This window comes from Lissotriton vulgaris, chromosome 1_2 (assembly GCF_964263255.1).
Source record: "Lissotriton vulgaris chromosome 1_2, aLisVul1.2, whole genome shotgun sequence".
Lineage (NCBI taxonomy): Eukaryota > Metazoa > Chordata > Amphibia > Caudata > Salamandridae > Lissotriton > Lissotriton vulgaris.
In genome coordinates this window covers 56,081,288-56,104,949 of record NC_141686.1, presented here as the reverse complement: position 1 = coordinate 56,104,949, position 23,662 = coordinate 56,081,288, and the positions used below count along the sequence as shown (strand labels likewise).

At 44.8% G+C, this 23,662-nt stretch overlaps 1 protein-coding gene across 1 annotated transcript in view; it reads left to right on the top strand.

Moving 5' to 3' along the window:
• Nucleotides 1-22,930, top strand: part of MRPS35 (mitochondrial ribosomal protein S35) — a 201,668-nt gene extending 178,738 nt beyond the window's left edge. Inside the window, exon 8 of the mRNA XM_086952806.1 lies at nt 22,205-22,930. Coding sequence (XP_086808932.1) covers nt 22,205-22,483 — 279 coding nt within the window. The 3' untranslated portion in view covers nt 22,484-22,930. The remainder of the gene's footprint in view (nt 1-22,204) is intronic.
• Nucleotides 22,931-23,662: the final 732 nt, after the last annotated feature.

The window sequence follows — 23,662 nt, the reverse complement described above, 5'->3', positions numbered from 1 at the left end:
GGTAGTTACAAAACCAATGATAAGCAATGGGGAGAATACATATCAGTAGTCGGCACTGTGACAAAAGATTTCTATTTTGGAATTGTCCTGCTTTACCTGGACGCTTCAGTGCCTGATTAATCCTCATATCACTGGTCATCTCGCCTGCCCAGCAGGATAATGTGCGCAGAGCTGGGTTTTCTTAGTGCGCGCGGCATGTAATCGCGGTAATTAGTTCTCTCTGGTTATGTGTTTTAAGGCAAGGAAGGTGTTCAGGCCCAGCATTGATAGACTGGATGGAGACAGCAGGAGCAGTGCCAGCTGCCAGCCATGGTCCAGGCGGTCACCAGGTGCTCCGCTCATATCCCCTTACTCTCAAGTAACCAGACCCCTGTGCGAGGCCCTTGTTCTGTCCCTCCGCTGCCCAGACGTCCAGCCTTGGACGGCACAAGGTGGCGGCAAGGAGGGGAGGAGCGCTCGAGCGGGAACAATGTGTCCCCCCACTACTGTTATTTTCCATGTTTACAGCGCATGTAAATTTCGAGGCCTCTCCTGAAAGAGTCCTTCTGTGGAGAATAGACAGCCGAGCATCTTTTCTGACTGGAGACAGTGAGTCACCAGAACTGTGCAGGTTTAGACTTTTTTTTAACTCAGCATAATGTACTTCTCCAGTGTCTGTGCTGTTTTGTGCCCAGCCTTATAAAATGCCAGTCCCAGGGACTTCTTTGCGATGTTAATCGATATTGCTGACTCATTAGACCCTGGCAGGTTTTGTTAGGTGGGGGGTGGAGGTTCATACAACGAAAAAGCTAGTGTACACACACGGTTCCCTGTTGTCGAGTACACTGACACAGTTAAGCTAATAATGACGGCCACATTCAATTTCCATTATCTGCCTTTTTCCGCTTTTAAAGATAAATACAGACAGGAAACAGAATGCTGTCTGTCTGTATTTATCTGTAAAAATCAGTAAAAACGGAAAACCGGGAGCCCTAATGATAATCCTAACACCAGTTACCTAGTTTCACACTCTGCAAGTTTTACATGGAGCAACTCGCATTATAGAAAACAATTTTATACCGAGAGCGCACTGGGGACACCAGCAATAACTTTCTGTGAACCTCATAGCTTTGTGCCGCTATATATTTTTTCTTGACACAATTTCATTAAATCGATGACAGCGGATACAGGGGTTGTGTTTAGAGAAGGAGACCCTGATTCACAAAGCTATCTGTGTAAGCTCATTTTGCACGTGCCACAAACCTAACTGGGGCTCACCCGAGTGCTGAACATCAAGCAGGTGGTCTAGGTAATGATCCATGGTGTTTACAATGAGGCAGATAACCATTGGATTCTACGGGGGGGGGGGGTTGCTAATGCCCTTTTAAGTGCTTTCTGTTACGTTGGAGGGTTCAAACAGTTCTGAATCAATACTGTTCCAGTTCCTTGGCCTGCCTTCTAATTCTTTTTTTCCCTTGTACTTCTTAGTCTCCAGGCTGACTATGTCCTCCCACCTGTTTAATCACTTTTAGGTTGTGGTGGATAGTGTCTCTGTTACATAGGGGTGTCTTATTTGAAGACCTGTAGTGTGTATCTGGTCATGAATGAGATGTGGGTTTGAGGAGAAGCAGTGTAATTCCTTCAGAGTTGGAGTGAAATGGCTGCATTTTTCCCATTTCCAGGGGTGTCTTATACTCATCAGCAGGGTCAGGTATGTCAGAGGAGCCAATTGAGCAGGGTGTTTCCTCCATCTTGGAGGGAAAGGTTGTTCTGAAGTGGGTTTGGGGTAGGAAGGGCTTTACTTCTTTCAGCATAGAGAGGGGGTATCATGATGCCTTGGTTTTCTTGACAATGTGTTCTTTGAAGTGCACATCTGTGTCAAGGTTGAATGCAAGTGATTTTGCATTGCTCTAATTTGGAGAAAGAAGCCATCTTGGCTCATGTCATATGCCAAAGCTTGAATCAGTGGTTGTTTGGCGTTAATAAAAAAGGAGTTTTTTTGTCTTTGTAGAAGACTTGATGTTTAGGTATGTTGTTGACATCAAATTCTGAAATAATTCAAGGGAGTTTTTTGAGTTGTCGGGCATCATGCATGGGTGAGTATTTGAGGTAGAATTATGGTTGTATGATGTCAGCATATTGATGGACCTTGATGATCTTGTTAGTGAGCTTGAATCTAAGTTGTTCCATGTAGAGGCTGAAGAGGAATTATGACTGTATGGGTCCCTAGTGTACCAGGCAAGAGACAGGAACTGTCTTGGACCCAGAACGTTCCAACTGGATGAGCAGGTGGAGGATGGAGAGGTAATAGGTGAACCATGGCAGAACTGTATCTGAGAAACCCATATGACTGTCTGTGGTGGATATTTGTGCTTTTAAGTCGACTGTGTTTAATGCTGCAGAGAGACTGAGCAAGGCCTAATTGAGCGATCACCAAAGAAAAAGGTAGGAAAAGATGAGGCTCAGGAGGCAGGGGTAATTTTCGTCATTGATGAGGAAAGTGTTGTTCACTACTTGGAAGAGTAGCTGCCTCTGTCCTGCAACAGGCTTGAAGCCTAGGCTAAGGGAAGATTTGATGTCATTGAGGAGTGGTTTTAGGGTGTCTACATGAAAATATTTCGCAGTGAGTGACTGTAGAATGTCCTGTTATGGGAGGTGGCCTTGAGAGTGTTAAACATTTGAAGGAGCTCAGCATGTGAGGGGGGTTGAAGGATGTCCACTTGGGGGTGGGGTGATGTATGGCAGACAGAGCTGATGTTGAGTTTCGTATTTTCAATGTGGGATCTGATCATGTGGATCTTCTCAATATTTGAGGATTGATTGAGTTATTGGATGGTCTTTGAGTGGATGTATGCAGAGCTGGACTATTTTGAAGAGTGCATTGCTTCATTTGGCTGCTTTGCTGATGGTCATTTTGTAAAAGATGATCCTAATTTAGGTGATGACGGCTCTTTGTGCCAAGCGGAAATCTTTAAGTTGTATGATGTCTTCAGGGGCATTTGTCCATCGACATTTCTTTTGCATCTCTGTATTCTGTGCTTTTTAGGTTTCGCCTATTATCATTCGCTTGCGAATGTAATAGGCGAAAATTCAAGGGCTCTATCGACTGGTCAAACCACTGCGGTTTCTTCACAGTGCATGTGAGTCACGTGACCACAAAAGCGGGTCACGCGACCACACAAGCACGCGCATCTCCCTAATCCGCCTGCCACACTTCTCCTCCCCTCGCTCGCATTCCCGCCCCCCAACTAGGCTCTCCCGCTCCCATCCGGCTTCCCTCCACCCTGCTTTTACTCGTATTTTTCTGGTTACTTCATGTTTACATTCCCAGCTGTTCTATTTCACTTTACCACTTTATAAATAAATGTTTTCATGTATTTTTTCATGTTGTTCCGCGCACAATACTTCAGACAGTCCTCTTTCTATTACCTGTCACAATGCTTAGTACGCATGCTCACGGCTCACCGGGTGATTCACACCACTCGATAATGACACCACGGCGTTTGATCATGTTTTCTAACATTTTGTTCACGGTAAGCCTTTTTGATCCCCACTTCACCCCCGACACCGCACCAAACGGGCACACTCCTTTATGATTATTTGAACGCATGCGAAGAACGTTTTTAATTGACAACGAACATGTTTCGTTATTGTTTCTCTATCACCTACGAGTCATTTTCAGCACCTCCCACGTCGCACACTTTTCACTCCTTTTTTCTTATCAACACTTCCGACCATGCGGGTCGATTGCCACGTCCGTGGTTCATTGACTCGGGCGTTTCTTTTTTTTTCCTGCACGTTTTGTAGCTTCTGCTGACCTGCTCGAACACTTGTTGTTCGGTGCTAGACCATTCGCCTCCAAAGACATTTTGGGCTAGCTCTCTCACCACCTCGTAGACGCTCTATTGCGTCCCACTCTCCCCGTCTCCCACTGGCTTGCTGCTCTCCCTCCCCCTCCCCCCACGCCTCTCACCAGACTTCATTGGAATGCACGCTCACAAGCTGCTCCCCCGCTGCTCGCCATATGCTCGCTCGCTGCCCTGCTCCCCCTCCCCCGCACCCCACACAGCAATGCCACAAGCTTGTTTTTCCACCTTCTGTACTTCGCCGCATTGGAGGGGGTGGCGCAGTCAGCACCGGTAGTAGGTCTCTTCAATCCCTTTCCTTCTCTTTCGGAACCTCATTTGGCCGAAAGGCATTTTATGGTCCTTGCGGCTGCACTTCGTTGAGAAAGCGATGCCGGTCAGCCTTGCCAGCACTAAAGTAATAGCCTGCCGAACTCTCCTCAATCGGGCTTTTGTGTCTTTAAAAGGAATGTCAAACTAGTTTGAGTCCTTCCTTTATGTCTATGACTTCAGCCACATCCCTTTCCTGTAAATAAATACCGAGTGAGATAAGGGCTTTAGTAGTACCCTGCATGGCACCAGTGCAGCAATTCCAGAATCCCCGCCTAACTGGGGGCAATAGTGGGAAGACCCATTGCAGCAGCCGTTCCGAGGGTCCCGGGTATAAAGTTGGCAGAGTCTTTATTATAAAATCATAAAACGAACAACCTCATTTAAAAGCACACAGTTACCAACATAACAGACAATACTGCAAAAATGTTACAGCTTTTTACAAAAAACGTTCAGTGACACTGGGTTTTAATTAACCCGCATTGAGGGAAACGTGCTTCTTCCCCTCTGGATCTATATTGCACTCTAGCTCTTTTCTGCTGCCCTCCACCCTGTCTTCCGTCTTACTTCCCCCGACCCACACCATCTTTCTGTTGTCTCCCACTCCCTTGTATGTTGCGTTCCATCCAGCTGAATGCCCCCAACACCATATTACTATTACAGCACTCTGGCCCACCATGTTGCTCGCCTCCACGACCCTGCAATTTGTTTTTTTTGTTGGCTTAGCTAGTGCCGCTTTTACAGTGCAGGTTACAGCTGCTTTTATAGAGCTTAATTTGTGACTGGATAGGTGCCGGGGCTCTGATTATGTGGCAGCTTTAATTGAAATGTTTCTGTTAGCCTGCCTAAGAAACAGCACAGAAATCATAATATTCAGGAGGACATGTTGTTTATAGGGAAAAAGCTGAGACTTTTAGCACTCGTGTTTATTTTACTTTGAAAGGATCTACAGACGCTTTCACCATTTCTGGCCTAAAAGAGTTTCTTAGGCGGACTTTGGAATCCGTGCGTGTCCTTTCCAGGCCATACCAACCTTTTTTTTTTCTCCATGTTGCTCCGCCACTCCCTCAGTGTTGTGCTTGCCCTTGTGTGCTTCACCTCCCACGCATTGCTTTTTTCCCTGTGTGCTTCTACCCGTTCTGCGTTGCTCTCTTTCTCCTGTGTGCTTCTGTTCTCACGTGCTCCACGTTGCTCTCTCTCGCCCTGCTTGTCCAGCCGCCATCCTCTCTGATCTTTCCCGCACCAGTACTTTCCGTGTTACTTCCAGTGTTGTGCTTGCCCTTGTGCGCTTCACCTCCCACGCATTGCTTTTTTCCCTGTCCACGTTGCTCTCTCTCGACCTGCTTGTCCAGCCGCCATTCTCTATGATCTTTCCTGCACCAGTACTTTCCGTGTTACTTCCAGTGTTGTGCTTGCCCTTGTGTGCTTCATCTCCCACGCATTGCTTTTTTCCATGTGTGCTTCTACCCGTTCAGCATTGCTCTTTCTCCTGTGTGCTTCTGTTCTCGCGTGCTCCACGTTGCTCTCTCTCGCCCTGCTTGTCCAGCCGCCATCCTCTATGATCTTTCCCGCACCAGTACATTCCGTGTTACTTCTGAGCCCAGCTTTCGTTATTTCCCTCCACCCGCCTTAAAAAAAAAGCTTTGCCACTGCTTTATTTTTCTTTATTTACGAGTACAACTTGGATCAGTAAATGAAAAAAAAATAAACTTCACGCGCACGCTGTAGGTGCGTTCATGTATTGTGCTTTTACCTACAAAATTACACAGCTGCTGCGACTGCATATTAGCATCTTTATTTTAATGGGGGGGTGCCTCTTTATCCATGCTGCACAACATCGTTTAACAAGCATTGGCATGTGTTTAGTTATCCAGCACAATATCCTTGGTGCAACAACATCAACTGTTGCATGGCTAAACACTTCTAAGGTACAAGGTTTAGCCATGCAACAGCTGATGTTGCATCAAGGATACTGTTCTGCAAAACTAAATAATTATAAGGTCCCAAAAGCGAGACCTATTCTTTCTCTCACTCTGTAATGCTCTTTCCCCTCCCGACGCCAGCCAATGCTTTACTACAATTGTGAAAGCTTTCCAGAAAACAGTAGCCAGATGCCTGTGCTAATGTGACCCTACGATTAATCTCGGAGGCTTCTTGGAACAGTTTATTTTAAACAGTATATTTAAAGCCTTGCCGTGTTTGTCTGTTTGCTTAGATGATTTATATATGACTACTGTGCCGCCGGGCCACTTTAAAAAAGCACTGCAGCACTGTAAATATATATAAATACGAAAAATGTTTAGTGAAATTCAGAAAGTACAGACAGTCACAATAACAAGCACTGGCGTTGCCAATAGGTTTCGCATTTGGAAAGTTGGAGCTATTGGTTTTGTAAATGACATTTTATATTTATATATTGTTATTGACAATGCCAATAACAATATATAAATATAAAATGTCATTTTCAAAACCAATAGCTCCAACTTTCCAAATGCGAAACCTATTGGCAACGCCAGTGCTTGTTTGTTTAGTTCTTGGTTGTACTATGGTGAAATGGATATGGGAATTAAGGATCATGTTTCAGAGGTATAGTAAGCTCCACTTGGTTTTCAGGCCTGTATTGTATATGTCAAGGAGTCTATTGACATGTGGTATGAGCAAGTAAGCCTTTGGAAAGTTGATGAAATGTTCTGGAGTGTCCACGGGAAATGTTCAAAGGAGTCAAGTCTGTTTTCTGATGGATGCTATTAATCTCAGATTTCCCACCTTAGAATACTCTCCAAACACCAGACTGCATCCAGGAACTTTCCCAGCAATGCCCCAATACCCCACTAGGTGGCGCTGTGAAATTGGCTCCTTACTGCCCCAGAAGTGACAGAGCGGAGCTGCATATAAGCATAACCCCAACCCCCTTGCACGCTGACGTCTGTATTTTACTTCCCCACCGTCAGAAGCGGATCTGGAACTCCTCTCCCACATTTGTTGAGCATTATAGTGACTTCTAGAAAAATTCAAAACTAGAGTGCTAGGGAACCATGTCCCTTCCTAAAACACCAGGCTTAGAGTCTTCCTGTGATTGCAGAAAACAGATGTTAGTCAAGGTCCAACACAAGGTGTTTGAACTTGGGGCATGACTCAAAATTTTGTGACAAATGAGACTTCATGCTCCCGAAGGAATCAGAGACCAGAAGGTGAAGCTCTACATCGTCAAACATAAGAAGAAATAGTTGAGATCTCAGGGTCGTTCTCTCAAGCGGTCCACCTCACAGTAAAAATTGTCTGGTTAGTCTAAATCAAAGTCTGAGAGCAAACATAATAAAGCAGACAGGGACTTGACCTCGTCCTGGCACTCCATGTCTAAGAAAAAGGTTCAAGAGATTAACAATGATTCAGACAGTGACACTGGATAATTTCAGAGCAACTCCTTACGTGCTTCCTCCAGGGTTCATTATTGAGCCCATCCTTATTTAATGTATACGTTTTGGAACTGGCCCCTTTATTCTGGCACTTTGGGTTCAATCTAACGTCATATGCCGACGATACTCAAATCGTGATTGCGACTCATAAGAATCAACTATACCTTGCAATTTAGTTTCAGAATTACATCAGGGAAACCAGTAGCTGGAAGGGGATGCACTGCCTCAAATTAAATTCGGACAAAATCTAAGTTGTAATCTTTGGTAACCTTCAACCTGGAGGGCATGATCTTTGGTGGCCGGCTGAAATTGGAGAACTACCAAAACCAGTAGAAAAAGCCAAGAACCTAGGGTTCCAAACTCTGTGTCGCGACACGGCACTGTACTGTACTGTGTCACCTGCCATGTGCAGGTGTGTCTCACCATGAAGCGCTAGAATACGCACCCACCACTAGATGGCAGCCTAACAGCGATGAGTGCATTGATCGAAGACTGACGTTCTCTGATTGCGGCAGGTTGGAAAATGGCACCATGTTTAGGAAGAAAGTTGATGAGCAGGAGGATAGCGGTAAGAATGGAGTAGCAGTAGTTAGTATCACCTCAGATTATCAAAACGGCGAGAATCACATGTAAACCAAGCTCACAACCCCTCCGTGTCTGATTCCTCCGGCCCACACATTGTCCTCCGAGACCGCCGCACTGTGCCGGGCTCTCTCTGTCCGTAGCCCGGACTATAAACTTGCACACCGTGTTTCTTTGTCCCCCACGGCCCAGGTTGCCTTCAACCCCCTCAGTCCTCTGCGTCAAGCGAGGCCCACGCTTTCAAGCGCCAGCAGCAACCGCAATCCAGACCGCAGCATATACGAGATCCAACCCCCAGGCCCAGATAAACACTTGTAAAGTAACCAACCTCACACCCGCTCCGTGTCTGATACCTCCGGGGCAGGGACCACACAGCTTCCTCCGAGACCAGACAGTGAACCAATAATGGTCTCCTCACCGCAAAAATGGACCAACGTCAGAGGGTTCGTAGCAATGATAAGATGGGAACATCTTCCGGTTCCTGAGCATGATCGACTGATAACCACGCACATTCAGCAGGCATCAGATGATTTCACAATCGTGAAGTTCTGACACTCTAACGCAGTCTCGGCTTGATTCAGCTACTTCCCATATTACCAGTGCCAGATCAGAGGTACTCCTCTCATTCAGAAACAACACGGTTTCAGTTACTTGCAGTGAAAACATTCCTCTCTGAATATATTTTCATTCTCCATATGCATCATAGTTTTTAGATTAGTGAACAATACACACAGCTGTTTACAATTTACAGCGTTCAACATCAGAGGCATAGGCATTGGCACTTCCTGTAGTAGGATTCGGATATAATTTTTTCTACGATCTGTCAGCTGATTTTTAGCACTTGCTATTTTGCCATTTACATCAGCAAATCTAGAATATCTTGTGGCTTTTCTGATGAACGCGCAGTGTTGTGCTGAAACGCACGATGAAGAGCCACCATACAGCCACCATCATTTTTGATTATATTTCTTTGCCTTTATTATATCGAGTGTATACTTTTTGTGACTGTCCAATTTAGTTTATCACACTAATTTCATGGTGTTAGTTTGTTTGTTTATGTGTAGATCTTGAAACAATCAAAAGCCATAGGCACCGCTATTGAAAAAAAGCCTGTAAGAGCCCTGCTGCCTCTGTGGTGTTGCAGGGGGAGTCGAGTCCCACACAGCCCTCTCCACAGATGGTGAGGTAATCCACCCCTCGCGTTGCCATAATGTGGGACGAATGTGGGTGGGGGGGATTCCATCAATGACGTGCTCAGTGGCCGTGGGCCAGCTCCATTGGCCACTGTGTGCGCGTGGATCCATACGCTGACATACATGCCTTTGGTTTCAAAATTGACATGTTGCCTCCAAGTAACACAGAATATATAGTTTGTGTTCTGGGAATGACCAGGGGCACACGTGGAGGGCACTGTGTGCCGTGAAAGTCGTGTTGTGCGTGTAATGTACTGACTCTGGGCAGTACTGGATGGAAGGAGTGCCTGAGCATTTAAATCACTGGCACTGCCATGGTCATGGGTCAGTTGTCATCAGCCCATGTGGAAGGACTGCTCATCACTTCCCATGGACATGTTTATCTGGTACAATATTGATAGAACAAGATTTTGTTTTTCCTCCGTGTGGTATTACCTCCAAGTTTCACGAGACGGAATGAGGGAAAACACTGTAATACTGTATATTTTGCCTTTTCGATGCCTAAAATCTCAGAATATTGTGGTGTTTCGCAACACTAATTTTGCCTACTTTTAATTTACCTTGTCGACTTTGTGCAGGAAAACAAAACAGGTGCAATGCTTTCCAAACTTTCCGCAGCCAGATACAGTAATATGCAAAAAATAAGTCCAAGACAGAATGCAAAGGCCATAATTTGATTGTTCATCTTTATTTACACATGGCTTAATTTACTTGCATATTCTGGTACTATTGGTTATGTGCAATAGTTGCTCTGTCTGCACGCCTCTGCGTGCCTGTCATTACTCCTGCAAGACTGCCCCTCATGCACTCCTAGCAGGGATACCCCTCCTGTCAGAATCTACCCCTCCTGCCCATCCCTCTGGCCCACCCCTGTCTTAGTATGAGACCTGGATCTCTGATCCCCCCTCCCTGCCCCTGTCAGTCCCTCCTGTTTACAAAGTCCCTGGCCCCCCTCCTGTCACTGCCCAGTCAGTCAGCCTCCTCCTGTCAGTCCCGCCTGCTTTTAAAAATCCCTCACCCCCTCCTGTCATTCCTTCCTGCCACATCCCTGATTGCTCCCCTTCTGTCAGTGCTCCTGTCTAACATCCTCCTCCTGTCTGCATCCCTGACCACCTGTTCTGTCAGTACTCGTGCCTGACAGACCGCCCCCATCCTTGCCTGACAGGATCTGCTTCCTCTCCTCCCTTTAATCAAGTCATGACAGGCATACTCTTCCATCCGTCCTCTGCTCTATTTCTTCCGTCCTTTCTGCTTCTCATTTACACAGTGGTTCACTCGGTTCAGTTTCTCTTGCCAGACTATGACTCCTGTCCGATGGCCTCTGCCACCTGCCAGACTGCCTTTCCTATTGCCCTGCAGACTCTGTGCCCTCTCCTGTCTTTCATTAAGCTGTAGTAGGCAGATTCTTCTTCCTTTTCCTGGCAGTCTACTGCACTCCTACCTGGACAGTTTTGCCAGTCACTGTCTTTGTTAGAACAGATTCAGAATTGCTTTATTAACCTTCCTGCTTTCTCAAATTTGCTTGAAAATGCATAATTTGCCCACTCTTTTTTCAAAATTTTCTCAGAGCGTTTCAGTTCAGTGCCAAGACACCCCCGGGTAATCGTGCGCCTTAAAAATGATAATAACATAACAACATTAGTTGGTCAACAAGTGCAGAGCAGATGCCCCAGCTGATCTCGGTGCGCCCTGCATGCCCAGGCCAATGGTAATGCTACTGCAAATCGAGGCCGTCAAAGGCTTCAGATTTTCATAACTTTTCTGGTTCTTCTGGCATGCCTTTGGGACCCAATGATCCTCATGGGCCTTCAGTTGGGTTACCACCAATGGGACCTTCCCCAGCGCTGAATGACCGCCAAGAATCTGTTCCGAGTCCTGCGCTAGTGCTAGTACAGACACCTACTCTAGCAGCCGGGCTTGCCCCGGGCTGCCACTCGTCGACGCTGATGCTGCCAATTAGGATCCTATTGTGATCTTGATGTCTTATCCCAAAAGAACTTCAGCCTGATGTCTCGCTACGAAATACCTAAAGCACAACCTATTGTCAAATATTCTGATTCTGAACTAATACCTCTACCAGGCTAGTTGCACCAACAGAAGCTCCATTATGTTTTTTGTTTCAGATTTTGCACAAGAGATGCTAGTGGAGTAGGTGATGGTGATCTTTTCCCTCATGACGATAATTTCTCTATGGACATACAAGATTTCAGTGGGCCTGGCACCTCCCCTGATATGGGGTTGGAAGCTCATCAGTTGGATTTGCCGCTGCACTTTGTTGAGACCATGACTAATGTCCTTATGGAAAGTCTGCAGCCTGGGCCTTCCACATGTGGGCCCATGCTCTCCTTTAGCGAGGCCCTCTTTGATACTTTGATGTGCTCTTGAACAAACCTATGTTCCTGCTCACCAGTGAATAGGCAGATGACCAGGTGTTCTAAACTGGTGCATGGTGTCCTGACTTTCTTACTAAACATCCTACTCCAGAGAACCTGATGATTCAGAGTTCATCCAGTTAATGAAGCCCAATCCTTTCCCAAAGAGGCTCCGGATTGGGAGTCCCAAGAGGATTGGAAGCATTTGGAAAACAAATGTTCTCAGCCAGCTTGGCGCTGAGATCGGTCAATGCAGTCTGGTTGTTGGGTTGCTACACGCATGTCCTCTGGGGTATGGCCAGCAAGATCTTACCAACAGTCCCAGAAGATCTTGGGGCCTCTACAGCATTTGGTACTGCAACAAGCATGGCAGAATCGGGTTCTGCACCCTGTGTCAAGAGTCTCTGCTCCTCTGGAGTTGGCTAGAGTGTCCAGTCATTTCCCTGATTGCAAACTGCCTAGTAGGCTCCTTGAATTCCAAGGCAAACGTGCTCAGTCTGCGGCTTCTGGCAGATCACAAACGGTATCTACAGCACAAGGTGACGCAGGGCATCTTCCAACAGTGGACCGAACCCTGGCCTAGAATTTTTAAGCCACATTCAAGAATGAACAGTGTCAAAGGTTTTCTGCATTGTAGTTGCCACAAATAGATGAACTAGGTGATGCATTCCATTTGGAATTGAAGACTGGGCTCACGTATGCCTTAATGCCCCTACCTCTCCTGCTTTTAGTTCTGAAAACCTCAGGAACGGTCGGGCTGAAATCATTTTAGTGGCTCAGGATTGGGCCAGGAGAGTGGTACCTGAAAAGTCTGACCATAGACATATGTTCTTCGACCAGGCTCCCACTTTGAGAGGATCACCAGTACTTAATCTACTCCTACATGCATAGAGATTAAGAGGTGACCATTAACTACATTTGAGCTGCCACCCGAAGTGTCATCCTTATCGCCCAGCACCTTTTGGCAAAGTCCGGGGGTTGGAACATATATATGTCTGGGTGAGGAGCCTGGAAAATAAATACTTTACAAGCCAACTTGTCAGATGCTTTGCTGTTAATTTTTTCTTTGACCCTGCGAGGCTTTGCAGTGGGCTCTATCAAATGTTATTTGTCGGCCTTTCATCCTTTTTGGCCTTTTAACCTTTGCCGGACCAACCATCCTTGTTTAAATTATCGGTTAAGATGTAGTTCATTAAAGGGTTGACACACACTGTCCTTACCTAACGGTTTGTGATACCAGAGTGGGACCTTAACTTCATTTTGATGTTTTTCATGTGTACGCCGTCAAGCCTCTACATAACTCCTCATTGTGTCTTCTTACTTTAAAGACTGTCTTCCTCATTCCATATTTGCTTCAGCTTTTACTTTAGGCATTGTTGTTCATCGCCCTATACTACCAAACTGGTGCTGAGGACTTGGTCGGTCTTTTTTGCCTTAAGTTGTGACTCCCTTCGATGTTAGGCAATCCATCACCCGTCCGGTGTTCTTCAGCCCTCAAAAGAGGTGCAGAGGCTTCTTCGCCAGGACCCAAAATAGGCTTTTACATTGATTGTAGCAAGAACAATTGGGTGGAGATCAGCTTTTTGTGTGGTTCTCTAGGGAGAAGGAAGGTGGTGCAGCAGGGGACTCTGTTGAGGTGCATAGTCTTTTGTAAGAAGATATGCTCTGCAGGTTGTTTGCGTTTTAACTTTATTACTGTTATGGTACTGCATAAATACTTTACAAATTGCCCTAAGTTAAGCCTCTTTGCTCTGTGCCATAGCTATCAGGAGAATGTGTTTAGGCTAATTTTGTGACAGTGAGGGTTCACCCTGATAAGGTTGTGATTATTCCTTGAGACTGTTATTATTATTATTATTATTATTATTATTATTTAATTTTATAGAGCGCGTAGTCACCCGTAAGTATCCCAGCGCTAAAATCAGTACAACTAGGAGTCAGCAAGAGAAGGGGAGAGACAGTTTAAGGGAAGAGGTGGGTTTTCAATTGCTTCCTGAACCGTAGGTAGTTGGATTCGGTTCTCAGGTAGTGCGGTAAGGCGTTCCAGAGACGTGCGGTGTGAACCGAGAAACGTCTTCCTCCTGTTCGGGCCTTCTTAATTCTGGGGGTGACAATGAGGTGTTCCTGGTCGGAGCGGAGGGATCTAGGGGCTTTGTATGGTTTGATACATTTTTTTAGGCTTGGGGGACCATTGTTTTGGAGCAGTCTGTGTGCTAGGCAGAGGGCCTTGAACATCACACGTTCTCTAACCGGAAGCCAATGGAGACACTTCAGCGCTGGTTTGGCTGAGGCTCTGGCCAGGGTGTTAGTAAGGATCCGGGCAGCTGCATTTTGGACCCTTTGTAGTTTATTCAGGGTTGCCTCTGGGGCCCCTAAGTAGATGGAATTACTAAAGTCGAGCCTAGAAAGAATCAGTCCTTGGATCAGCAGTTTTTGAGAGTTGTGGGGGAGTAGGGGCAGGATCTTTCGAATTGACCTGAGCAGTCCAAAACACGTACCGGCTACTTTTTTTGCCTGTGTTGCAAAAGATAATTCCTTATCGAGCCAGACACCCAGGCTTTTTACCTCTGGTTTCGGATCTGGGATCAGGCCTAAACAGGGTGGCCAGATGTTATGAAGTGAAGTGGGTCCCTTCTGGCCAAGGAGGAGAATGTCAGTCTTTGAGCCGTTGAGTTTCAGAGACGATCTATTCATCCATCCTTGTATCTGCGTCAGACAGTTGTAAAGGTCCGCAGGTTGTTGTTTCGGATGAGAAAGGGACACCACTAACTGAGTGTCGTCGGCATAGCTGACGATGCTCACTCCGAACGGGATAACAACAATATTTATAATACAAATATTAATCCGGTTTCTTACACTACTGCATTGACTTGTGGAATAAACAAAAGTTGTAGTTCAGAGTATGACCAGATTGCTGGTTCAAGGGGATAGTGGAAGGGGTGGGGGCCCTAAGACTTGTTACTTTTTTGTTTAAAAGTTTCCACTATTCATCTCTGTTGGACTTGGCCCTTTTTGCAGGACCATCCCTGAACTTTTTGCCTTACTCCTGTATTTTGTCTGACCTGTTTTTGTTGGTTTTATGACTCTGGGCACGTTACCATTGCTGATCAGAGCTAAAGTGCATATGCTTTCCCTATTGTAAATTGATGTATTTGGTTTACCTATCAGACCCTAGTACAGTGCACGGAGTGTGCACAAGGCTTGTAAACCAACTGCTGCTAGTGGGCTTGCAGCACTGGTTATGCCACCCACAGAGGCAGCCTGTAAAAGTGTGTCTAAGGCCTGCCATTGCAGAGCTGGTGTCAGTCTGGTACTGCCATGCTGACTGGGAAGTGCACCCACCTTCCAGTCCCTAAACCTTCCCTTTTCTTCATATCAGACACCCCTATGGTAGGCTCAAAGGTAGGGTGCATTGTAAGTATAAGAAAAGACAATCCCTGATGTGTGTGGCATGTCCTAATACTAAATTACAGCCATTTTTGTTTTTCACGATTGCAAGGCTACCTATTCCCTATAAGCCGGAATGGGCAGTTTGATTATTACATCTTATAGTCCTAACTGACTCTGGGAACATGGTAGAAATTCGAGTTTAGTATGCCTGAACTCAGAATGATAAAATACATCTTTTAGTGAAGGTGATTTTAACCCCTTCACTGCAGCGGCAATTCCGCCGCAGTGCTAGGGGGTGGGGCGGTCGCATGGCTCACCGGCGCTTGTGACGGAACCGCTCCCTCACGCGCCTCGGGTGAGCTGTGCTAGTGACGGAACGGTTCCGTCACGAACGCACCCGCTCAATAGAACGCGCCGCGCAAGCGCGAAATCAGCGCCGCGCAGGCGCGTCGAGCGGGCCATGACGGAACCGTTCCGTCACTAGCACGGCTCACCCGAGGCGCGTGACAGAACGGTTCCGTCATAAGCGCCAAAGGGGTTAACATTCTGTGTTTGAAAATACCACTTTTAGAAAGTAGGTGTTTTCTTGTCTAACTATCCAAGCATGCCTCTGCTGGGTTGTGTATTCCTTGTCTGGAGTTTGAGTGATAGGGGCTGGGAGATTCCAGGAGACAGGGTGAGTCGGCCCAGTGGTGAATAAAGAGATCTGCATCTAGATGGGTGAGAGGCGTTGCACCGGGGACCTGAATAGGGCTGTGCCTGCCTTCCACAATGCCGGCTCCACCCCCTGTGGTGCGTCTGATGTCCCTGTCCTGCACTGTGAAAGGAAAGAAGGAGTCTCCAGGACTGACCAGAACTGGTTTGGACTAGGCAAAGGCCTGTCTGCCTTCAGAGAACAAAGAGAAACTGTGTATAAAAAGGGGGACCCAGACCCCAGAACTTTAGATCACTTTTGGACAAGAAGAAGAAACCTTTGCTTAGGAGAGGAACCAGAAGAAACTGAGGAGAGACTATCCCTAAGCTGAAGTGCTGCTTGTGGGATTGGCCTGCACTGGTTGCCTGACTGCCAAAGAAAGGAGAAAGGGACTTTGTGTACTTTCATCAACTTGTAAGGATCTCCCATGGAGAGAAGAGCTTGCCTCCTGCTGAAGTATCGGGGGCAACAGACTTCAACCACCGGCTCCCCAAGAGTTCTTTGGAAATGCCTGCTGCTGTTTTGGGCCTTCTGAGGGACTGCATGTCACAAGGAGCTGGAAGCGTGACTCGCGAAGAAGAAGCGCGTCGCAGCCACTGCCGTCGCATCTCTGAACAAGGGTGCCGCCGCTGCAGCTGACTCATCGAGTCGAGACATCTCGCAACATTGGAGAAGTGTGTTGCATCAAGAAGAAGACACCATTCTTGTTTCTTTGCACCAGACCTTCAACGCATTACCGTCCTTGCGTGCCAGGGACTACCGCATCACCTTTCCTGCAACACTTCTGATGCCCTGCATGTCGCATCTCAAGACTCAGTGTTGCATTTTAAGATCTAAAGATAACTAAGCCAATTCTACCATTTTAAGTACAGTATTGGGGATTTTTGTTGTTTGTGGTCTTGTTAAATCTATATAAAGAATACTTAATTTAATATACCACTGTGTGGTGTCCATCTGTAGTGTTGTCACAGGGTTACTGTATGTGTTCACAAATGCTTTACACACTGCCTCTGAGATAAGCCTGTCTGCTCGTGCAAAGCTACCAAGGGGGTGAGCAGGGGTTATTTTAAGGAGTGTACCCCCTTACCCTGACTAGACGCAAGGGCCCCTATTTGTTACAGATATCTACCTATGCCAACTAGAGACCCCCAACTCTAACAATCTCTGAATTTTCTAACGTATCTAACACAGTTGTGAGGTCAGCAGATCCTGTGCCATGTTCAGGTCCAGGAGTATGAGGACAGTTTTCTTATCTTTGTCCATTGAAATGACAAGCTATCGGCCATGGTTATTTTGCTGCTCCCCACTTGTTCTGAACCTGTAATAGTGGTCATTGAGGAGATTCTTTAGTTCTGCTAGTGATGGAACTGTCTTGTCACAATTTCATTGTGAATTCATGGTTAAATAAAAATGTTTTTTAAAGTGAAAATGGTTTCTTACTTTTGTGACTAAATCTATTCACAACACATTGGTAGTTAGTTGTTATAGGAGAAGGGGAGTTTCTTTCATGGACCGTCACTTTTAAATGGCATAATTCTTTTTAATGTATATAATTAAAAGTTTGTGGAACCATTATCTGCTCAGGTGAAAAACACCAGTGAGGATGTCCATAAGCCACAGGGTTTTGTGCAATCTTAGCTCTGAGCATAGGTTTGCCAATATTTCTTTGTTTAAAATATATAGGGGAGAGGAGTTGGCCTAACGGCTAGGGCGGTTGACCTTGAATCTGGGGAACCGGGTTCGAGTCTCTGCAATGACGCTCAACATCATGTGAATCTGGGCAAATCTCTTAATCTCCCAGTGTCTTACAAAAATTAATGTCTTCATGTAATGTCATGTAATGCAACCGGTGCGATGTAAGGGCTCTCATACCTGGTACCGGGTCAAGTTCAAGCTATATAAATTCTGTTTAAAAACAAAACTACAGTAACCCGCACAGATGCTGTCAATAGTTTTACACCTCTTCTTAAGGAAATGCGGAGTATAGGACCTTACGCTTTGCAGTGGTGCAGGTTATCCTAAAATGTCTTTAAAAGTTCAATCGATCTTATGACAAGTGATTAATTATAATACAATATCGAAATTCTCTTTTACAGTAAAATCACTAAGAGAGTAGCTGCCAAACGGTAAAATGATAGCTTTCCTTGGTATGCACTAGTCTGATTTCTTCTCTCTAAGGTACATTGAGACTGCTGCTCAATGTTCAAGGTGGTCTGCTTGGGGTTTAGATGAGGGAGGTCAGCTATGCAGATCTTTCTGGACTTGTACAGTTGCCTTTGTCACCCTTGATTAAACAGTTGGTTGATGTCACAGAGCTCTGAGGGCTGCCGAGACTTGGTTCTCTTATTTCTGTTGGGTCAAATGAGATGCATTAGGCTGGATGGGGTTTCACTGCATTCATCGTTCAATAGATTTTCTGTTCCTCATTTTTCCTGTTTTTACCATCACTCTTTAAGATGTGCTGCCTCTATACACGTTTTTCATTAAACACAGCATATGTCTCCATACTTAAACCTGGGTTTCTTAGCACAGCTCATTTAATCTCAACTCACTTTTACAAAATATACAAAACCTTAATATGTGAATGAAGATTAATTGACTCGACCTACTTGTCCACAGACAGAGTTATTGCTTTTCTCCCAGCAAATAGATTGCCGCCTCCATCACTGTTCAAAAGCTCTCAGTCCAGACAGTTCTCAAAGTGGGAACTGTGGACATTGGTTTATTTATTTATGGGAGATTTATAGAGCTCCATAGCTCTCCAGTGGATTCTCTTGGCACGTGTGTTGCTTGCAGAGGCAGAATACGGGTGACTTGTTTTGAAAAAAGCCACTTATTAGGGATTTTCCTAAAATGTAACGTGGGCAATGGCTCGAATGTCTAGAAGAATGGAATTCCAGTCTGGCATCAAGTACGCTGAAAGAGCAGTCACCTCAGTGGGTACGTTTGAAATGGAGGACCTCAACAAGCTGTTTCAAGCAGGATCTCCAGGCACAGGGGCTGGTATTATTTGAACTTGTGAGATGGGAATCTCCAGGCCCTTTCAGTATATACTGTGCATAATGCATGCAGATTTGAATAGAATTATTTGTTGACAGGGAACCAATTTAAGGACTTCTAATGGGAGGTAGTAGAATCGAACTTTTGAAGTGGGAAGATGCTTCTAATAAAACATTTTTATTTTTCTGGTGTCTATTGATGTAGGTTTTGGAAATTCCCAAGTACACAGCATTACTGTAATAAAGTCTGGCATATTCAAAAGCATTAGCAGCCATGATCTTATGCTGGAAGGAACCAAAGGTCTAAATTATCTTTAGGACCCTTATTTGGTAGAAGCAGAATTTGGTGACCTTAAAGTTCTGGGCAGTTAGGCATAGTTTGTAATCCAGTCTGATACCAAGAACTTTGGCTTTGGTAATTTGGAGTCGGGAGGGCATTCTTCAGATTTTTTATCCATAAAAGTTGTCCCAGGGATTAATTTTTATCAAAAACATAAAGAATTTCAATCTGACTTTGCTGGATTGATTTTTAGGTGGTGGAGTTCCATCCATGCGATAATTGAATCCAACCAGCTTGTACCCGTGTAAACAGTGTGCTAAATAAAGATCCCCTTTATATTTACTGACTCTTCACTCTATCCATGACAGCACTGGTGAATGTATTTGTACTTCTTATTACTGTATGTTTTTTCGACAGTGCAGATCATTGCTCTACAAAGAACTGGTTGGGCCAGCTTAGAGTATTGCTTTGCCTTATATGCTGCTATATTAGTTTAAGATGCTCCAAACTTACTTGGTGAACTTAGTTATAAGTATATCTAAGGAAATGCATACTAGCCCTGTTCTCAATTAGGACATGTACATCTTGACTGTCACACATAGGGCACTTTTACGAAAACGTCTATAGGATTTAAAAACATCTGCTTTCTTTCTGTAGCCCTTTAAGAAACTTATCGTCCATGAACAAATGTCTGATGGTCGTCCCTAGGTCCAAAGGTATTCGAGCAGGTAGCACCAGCTGTATCTGTAAAGTGGTTTTGGTTTGGCGATGGCTTCTGGACAGCTTTGGGGAATTTAGGATTTTATAGCTTTTATCATAGTCACAAAATGTATAGATTGATTTTTAAATGGCACCGTCAAATATACTAAAGTACTAAAATGTACATGTAAGTATTATTGATTTTCAAGTCACGTCAATAAGTCTTTATTTCGAATTTTCATCATAAAAGACATACTATACAAAAATCCAGCATTACATCCAATTCATACGTAAAAGAGTTGATATCACAGTATAATAAAAATATAAATAGATAGAAATGCTAAAACCAGGATTAAAAAATTATTAAATGTGCGAAATGGCAAAAGACTTAAACATCACAATGATAATTAAAAAAAAAGACTAAAAAAGGGGTATACTCCAATCAGACCCAAACTCCACAAGAGTTACCTCCAACACCAAAGCCAATCAATTATATCCGCCACTAAATTAGGGGCTAATCTTACGCATCCGGAGTATCCATGCCCAGCTCATAAATTTGGCTACACCTACTACCACCAAAGAGGAGGTATCCGATTTCAAGATTCTACTTGCAGCCAATGCAGATCTGGCACCCAGTACCCGGCAGACAGGTCTTAACCACCGCCGTCTGGGCTGTTGGTACTCTGGACAGACGAAAAGGCAGTGCTCAATCATTTCAACCTGATCCACACAAAATGGACATTTGTCACTACCTATGATGTTCCATCTGCTTGTTAGCCCCCGTAACGGAAGGGTACCTACCCTAAACTGGTGATACAGTTTACGGTCTAGAGGTTTCGTTATTGTATCCCAGTATTCTTCCAAGTAGGAATCATCCTTAATGACAAGAAAGGCTGCAGCCATAGAACTACCTATCAGGGATTCATGCCTCTTGGCTTTAATTCTGGCCCAGTACATATCCCTGAAAATCTTTTTGGGTGAAATACAGCAGTGTCAGGGTTAGCCCATAGCTCCCCTATCCCCATGTCAATTAATATTAATTTAATTTGTCAACCAAGGGATCCTGTGAGCTCCCCCAGTTCCCTTAACTTCAAAAAGAGCCTTGGCATATAAGGAGAGTTCCGGCGTAGTTAACAGGCGCCGCCAAAACACCAGTGGTCTATACCTTACCACGTCCTCAACGGGCTGACAGCCAAGGTCATACAATAGGGGTATATGGGGGGGTTGATTGGGGAAGCCCTACCACTGTCCTAAGGAATTTATTCTGAGCAACCTTTAGAGGGGCCACATTACTAAAGCCCCACAATTCAGCGCCGTACAGGATGGCTGGGAGGATTTTTAGATCGTAAATTTTAATCAAGGGGGCCATCGGTCTAGTTAAGGAGAGCTTATGTTCTTTAAGCAATGCACCACCTAATTGTGCATGTTTTAAGGCAAGTAGATCTATCTGGGGTTTCCAGCTTAATTTATCACTGAAAGTAACCCCAAGGTAAAGACAGATGTCTGTTCCAGGGTGTCTCCTCCCATGAGCACTCTTGCCCACGTTGACCTCCAGCTCAATTATTGATTTTAACGTTAGCCACCGACAACGTTTAGTACACAGTTTAGAATAATTTTGTGAGCTTTCTCAGTAGCCATTAAATATCGCTGTTAGGCTGACATTTAGATAACTCCTCAAGTTATAACACCATATCCTACATGGACGGTGTGTAGTGAAAACCTACACTTGCGGGTTAAAAGATTTGCATAGCAAGTGTTAGATTAACTAAGCTTTTGCTAGAACTACCTACCACCCGCAGGTTTTATTCCAAAAATAAGGAATGTGCATCTGGGGTCCCAATCGTATTCAATATGATTTTGCTTTTTATTCTGATTCTTTTCTTTGATATTCATATTTTCCAGACCTTGATTTTTGTTTCTTGTTTAGTGGTCGAAGGTTCATTAAGGGGTTTTAGTTCGTTACATGTACCGTTGAGATTGAATTGAATGATTATATATGAAGTGATGGCAAAAGTGTTTTTAGGCTGAGGTAGCGCTTAGAAGACACGCTTATCTTTGGTTTCCATGGTTTAGGGATATTGAAATAGATACATTAGTGGTGTAAATCTGGGTTTGCACTTGCTGTACCTATATGGTGTTTTCAACCGTTTTCACAAACTCGATTCAATTAATTTTCTTCATTGATAAAATTGACATTAGACACTACACCTGGATAATTGTTGGTAAGCATCTGCTTTTCATCCCATTCGTCGATGGCCCACATGGAGTGCTGAATTAAACACTAGAGGCATTTGCATAAGTGGTTATTCTACCGCCATGAAGTGTTTTGCTTTGTATGTTACTTTACTCTCTAAATTGGATTACATTGGTCTCTAGTTAGAAGTTGCTGCGACAAAAAAATCACTGTATTTTTTTTTTTTTATAGAAAACGGAGGTATGGGAGAGCGAGAAGACGGAAGCAGACATGGAGGAGTTTGTCTGGGAGAACAGCGCATCTGAGAGGAATGCCTTGGAGACACTCTTACGAATTAAAGCAGCTGAGAAGAGTCCAGCCGTCGGCAGGGAGGAGCTGCTCGACTCTGAGGTTGTGAAGGAGTACCGGAACTCAGTAGTCACACTGAGGAATGAGGTGGCGACAGAAGACACCGTCTCCCGGTATAAAGAGTCCGTGAAGAAGCTGCTGAATCTTCAGAGAGGTCCTTGAAGCTAGTGGCCCTGTAGCCTACACCGAGGCACACGTGGTAGCCTGGCTTCGGCACAGAGACACAGACTTGTTTCAAAATACTGTCTAATATGATCATTAAAGAGAAGTGCTGAGTTGTACATATGGATTATGCATATTTTGTCGCATTCTCCTCAGGCCACACCTTAATGAGTGTACAGCGTTTGCCGGCAGAAGCGTCGTCTGTCTGTTCTTCAATATGACATCGTCAAACTGGGCCACGGCGCCGCGACCACTTTACACAGCACTTTCTAGAGTTGATGGTCCTACTTCTATGGTGAATTTGGCCTCGGAAAAAAAGTAAATACATTCATGCAATCACAAATCCCGGCTTCATACAAAACCTTTTTACAGTATGTTTTTGTTGCATATAATAAAATTGTGGCTTACATTATCATTAAATTGTTTCATATTAAACATACAAATGAACTTTGTTTTTGTTGAGTGCAGTTTTGTAATGTAGAATGAGCTAAACAGTTTCTAAGTGTAATTGTGTGCGTTGTGCACTGTCCCGTGTTTGAATAATCATCAGCCTCGAGACTGTAAGTAAAGCACTCTTGAAAAGGTAACTGAAGAGGACTTGGGCGGCTGTAATGCTGTCTGTTCACTGCCTCCCTTTTATTTCCTTCTATAAAGTCTAATGTCACGCCTCATTGTGGTATGTAATGTAATGTATTGATGTCTTGTAAAGCGCCTGAATCACCCCACATGGGGTATCTCCGCGCTGTAGACCGCTGGGGAACCCGTCCTGGCTTTCCCTGTGAGATGGTCCCTACTGGGTATCTCCATGGTGAAACTAGGCATCCCCGGCGTATGAGGGGGCCGTTGTGGAGATGAGGCAAGCTAATGCCCAGAGTTGCCGAGTGTGATCCCTGGTTAGAGTAGGCACCGAGGCGAGAATTATCGAGTCCGCTGACCCTGGTCCAGTCTACGATCTGTAGGATCCTGGGAATATGAGCCTACATAGAACTGGAGCTAAAACTCAGACCTATTTGATTTATCTTTATTGTTGTAGAGATTTGATGTAGGATAAATCTCGACCTAAGGGGCTTGGGAACGCTGTACAGAGAACATTTTTATTTTAGCCGTAGCATCTCACACACGAGACCCTGTTCAAAAGCAATTCAGAAGTACTAATAACTTTCCAATATATTTTCTCCC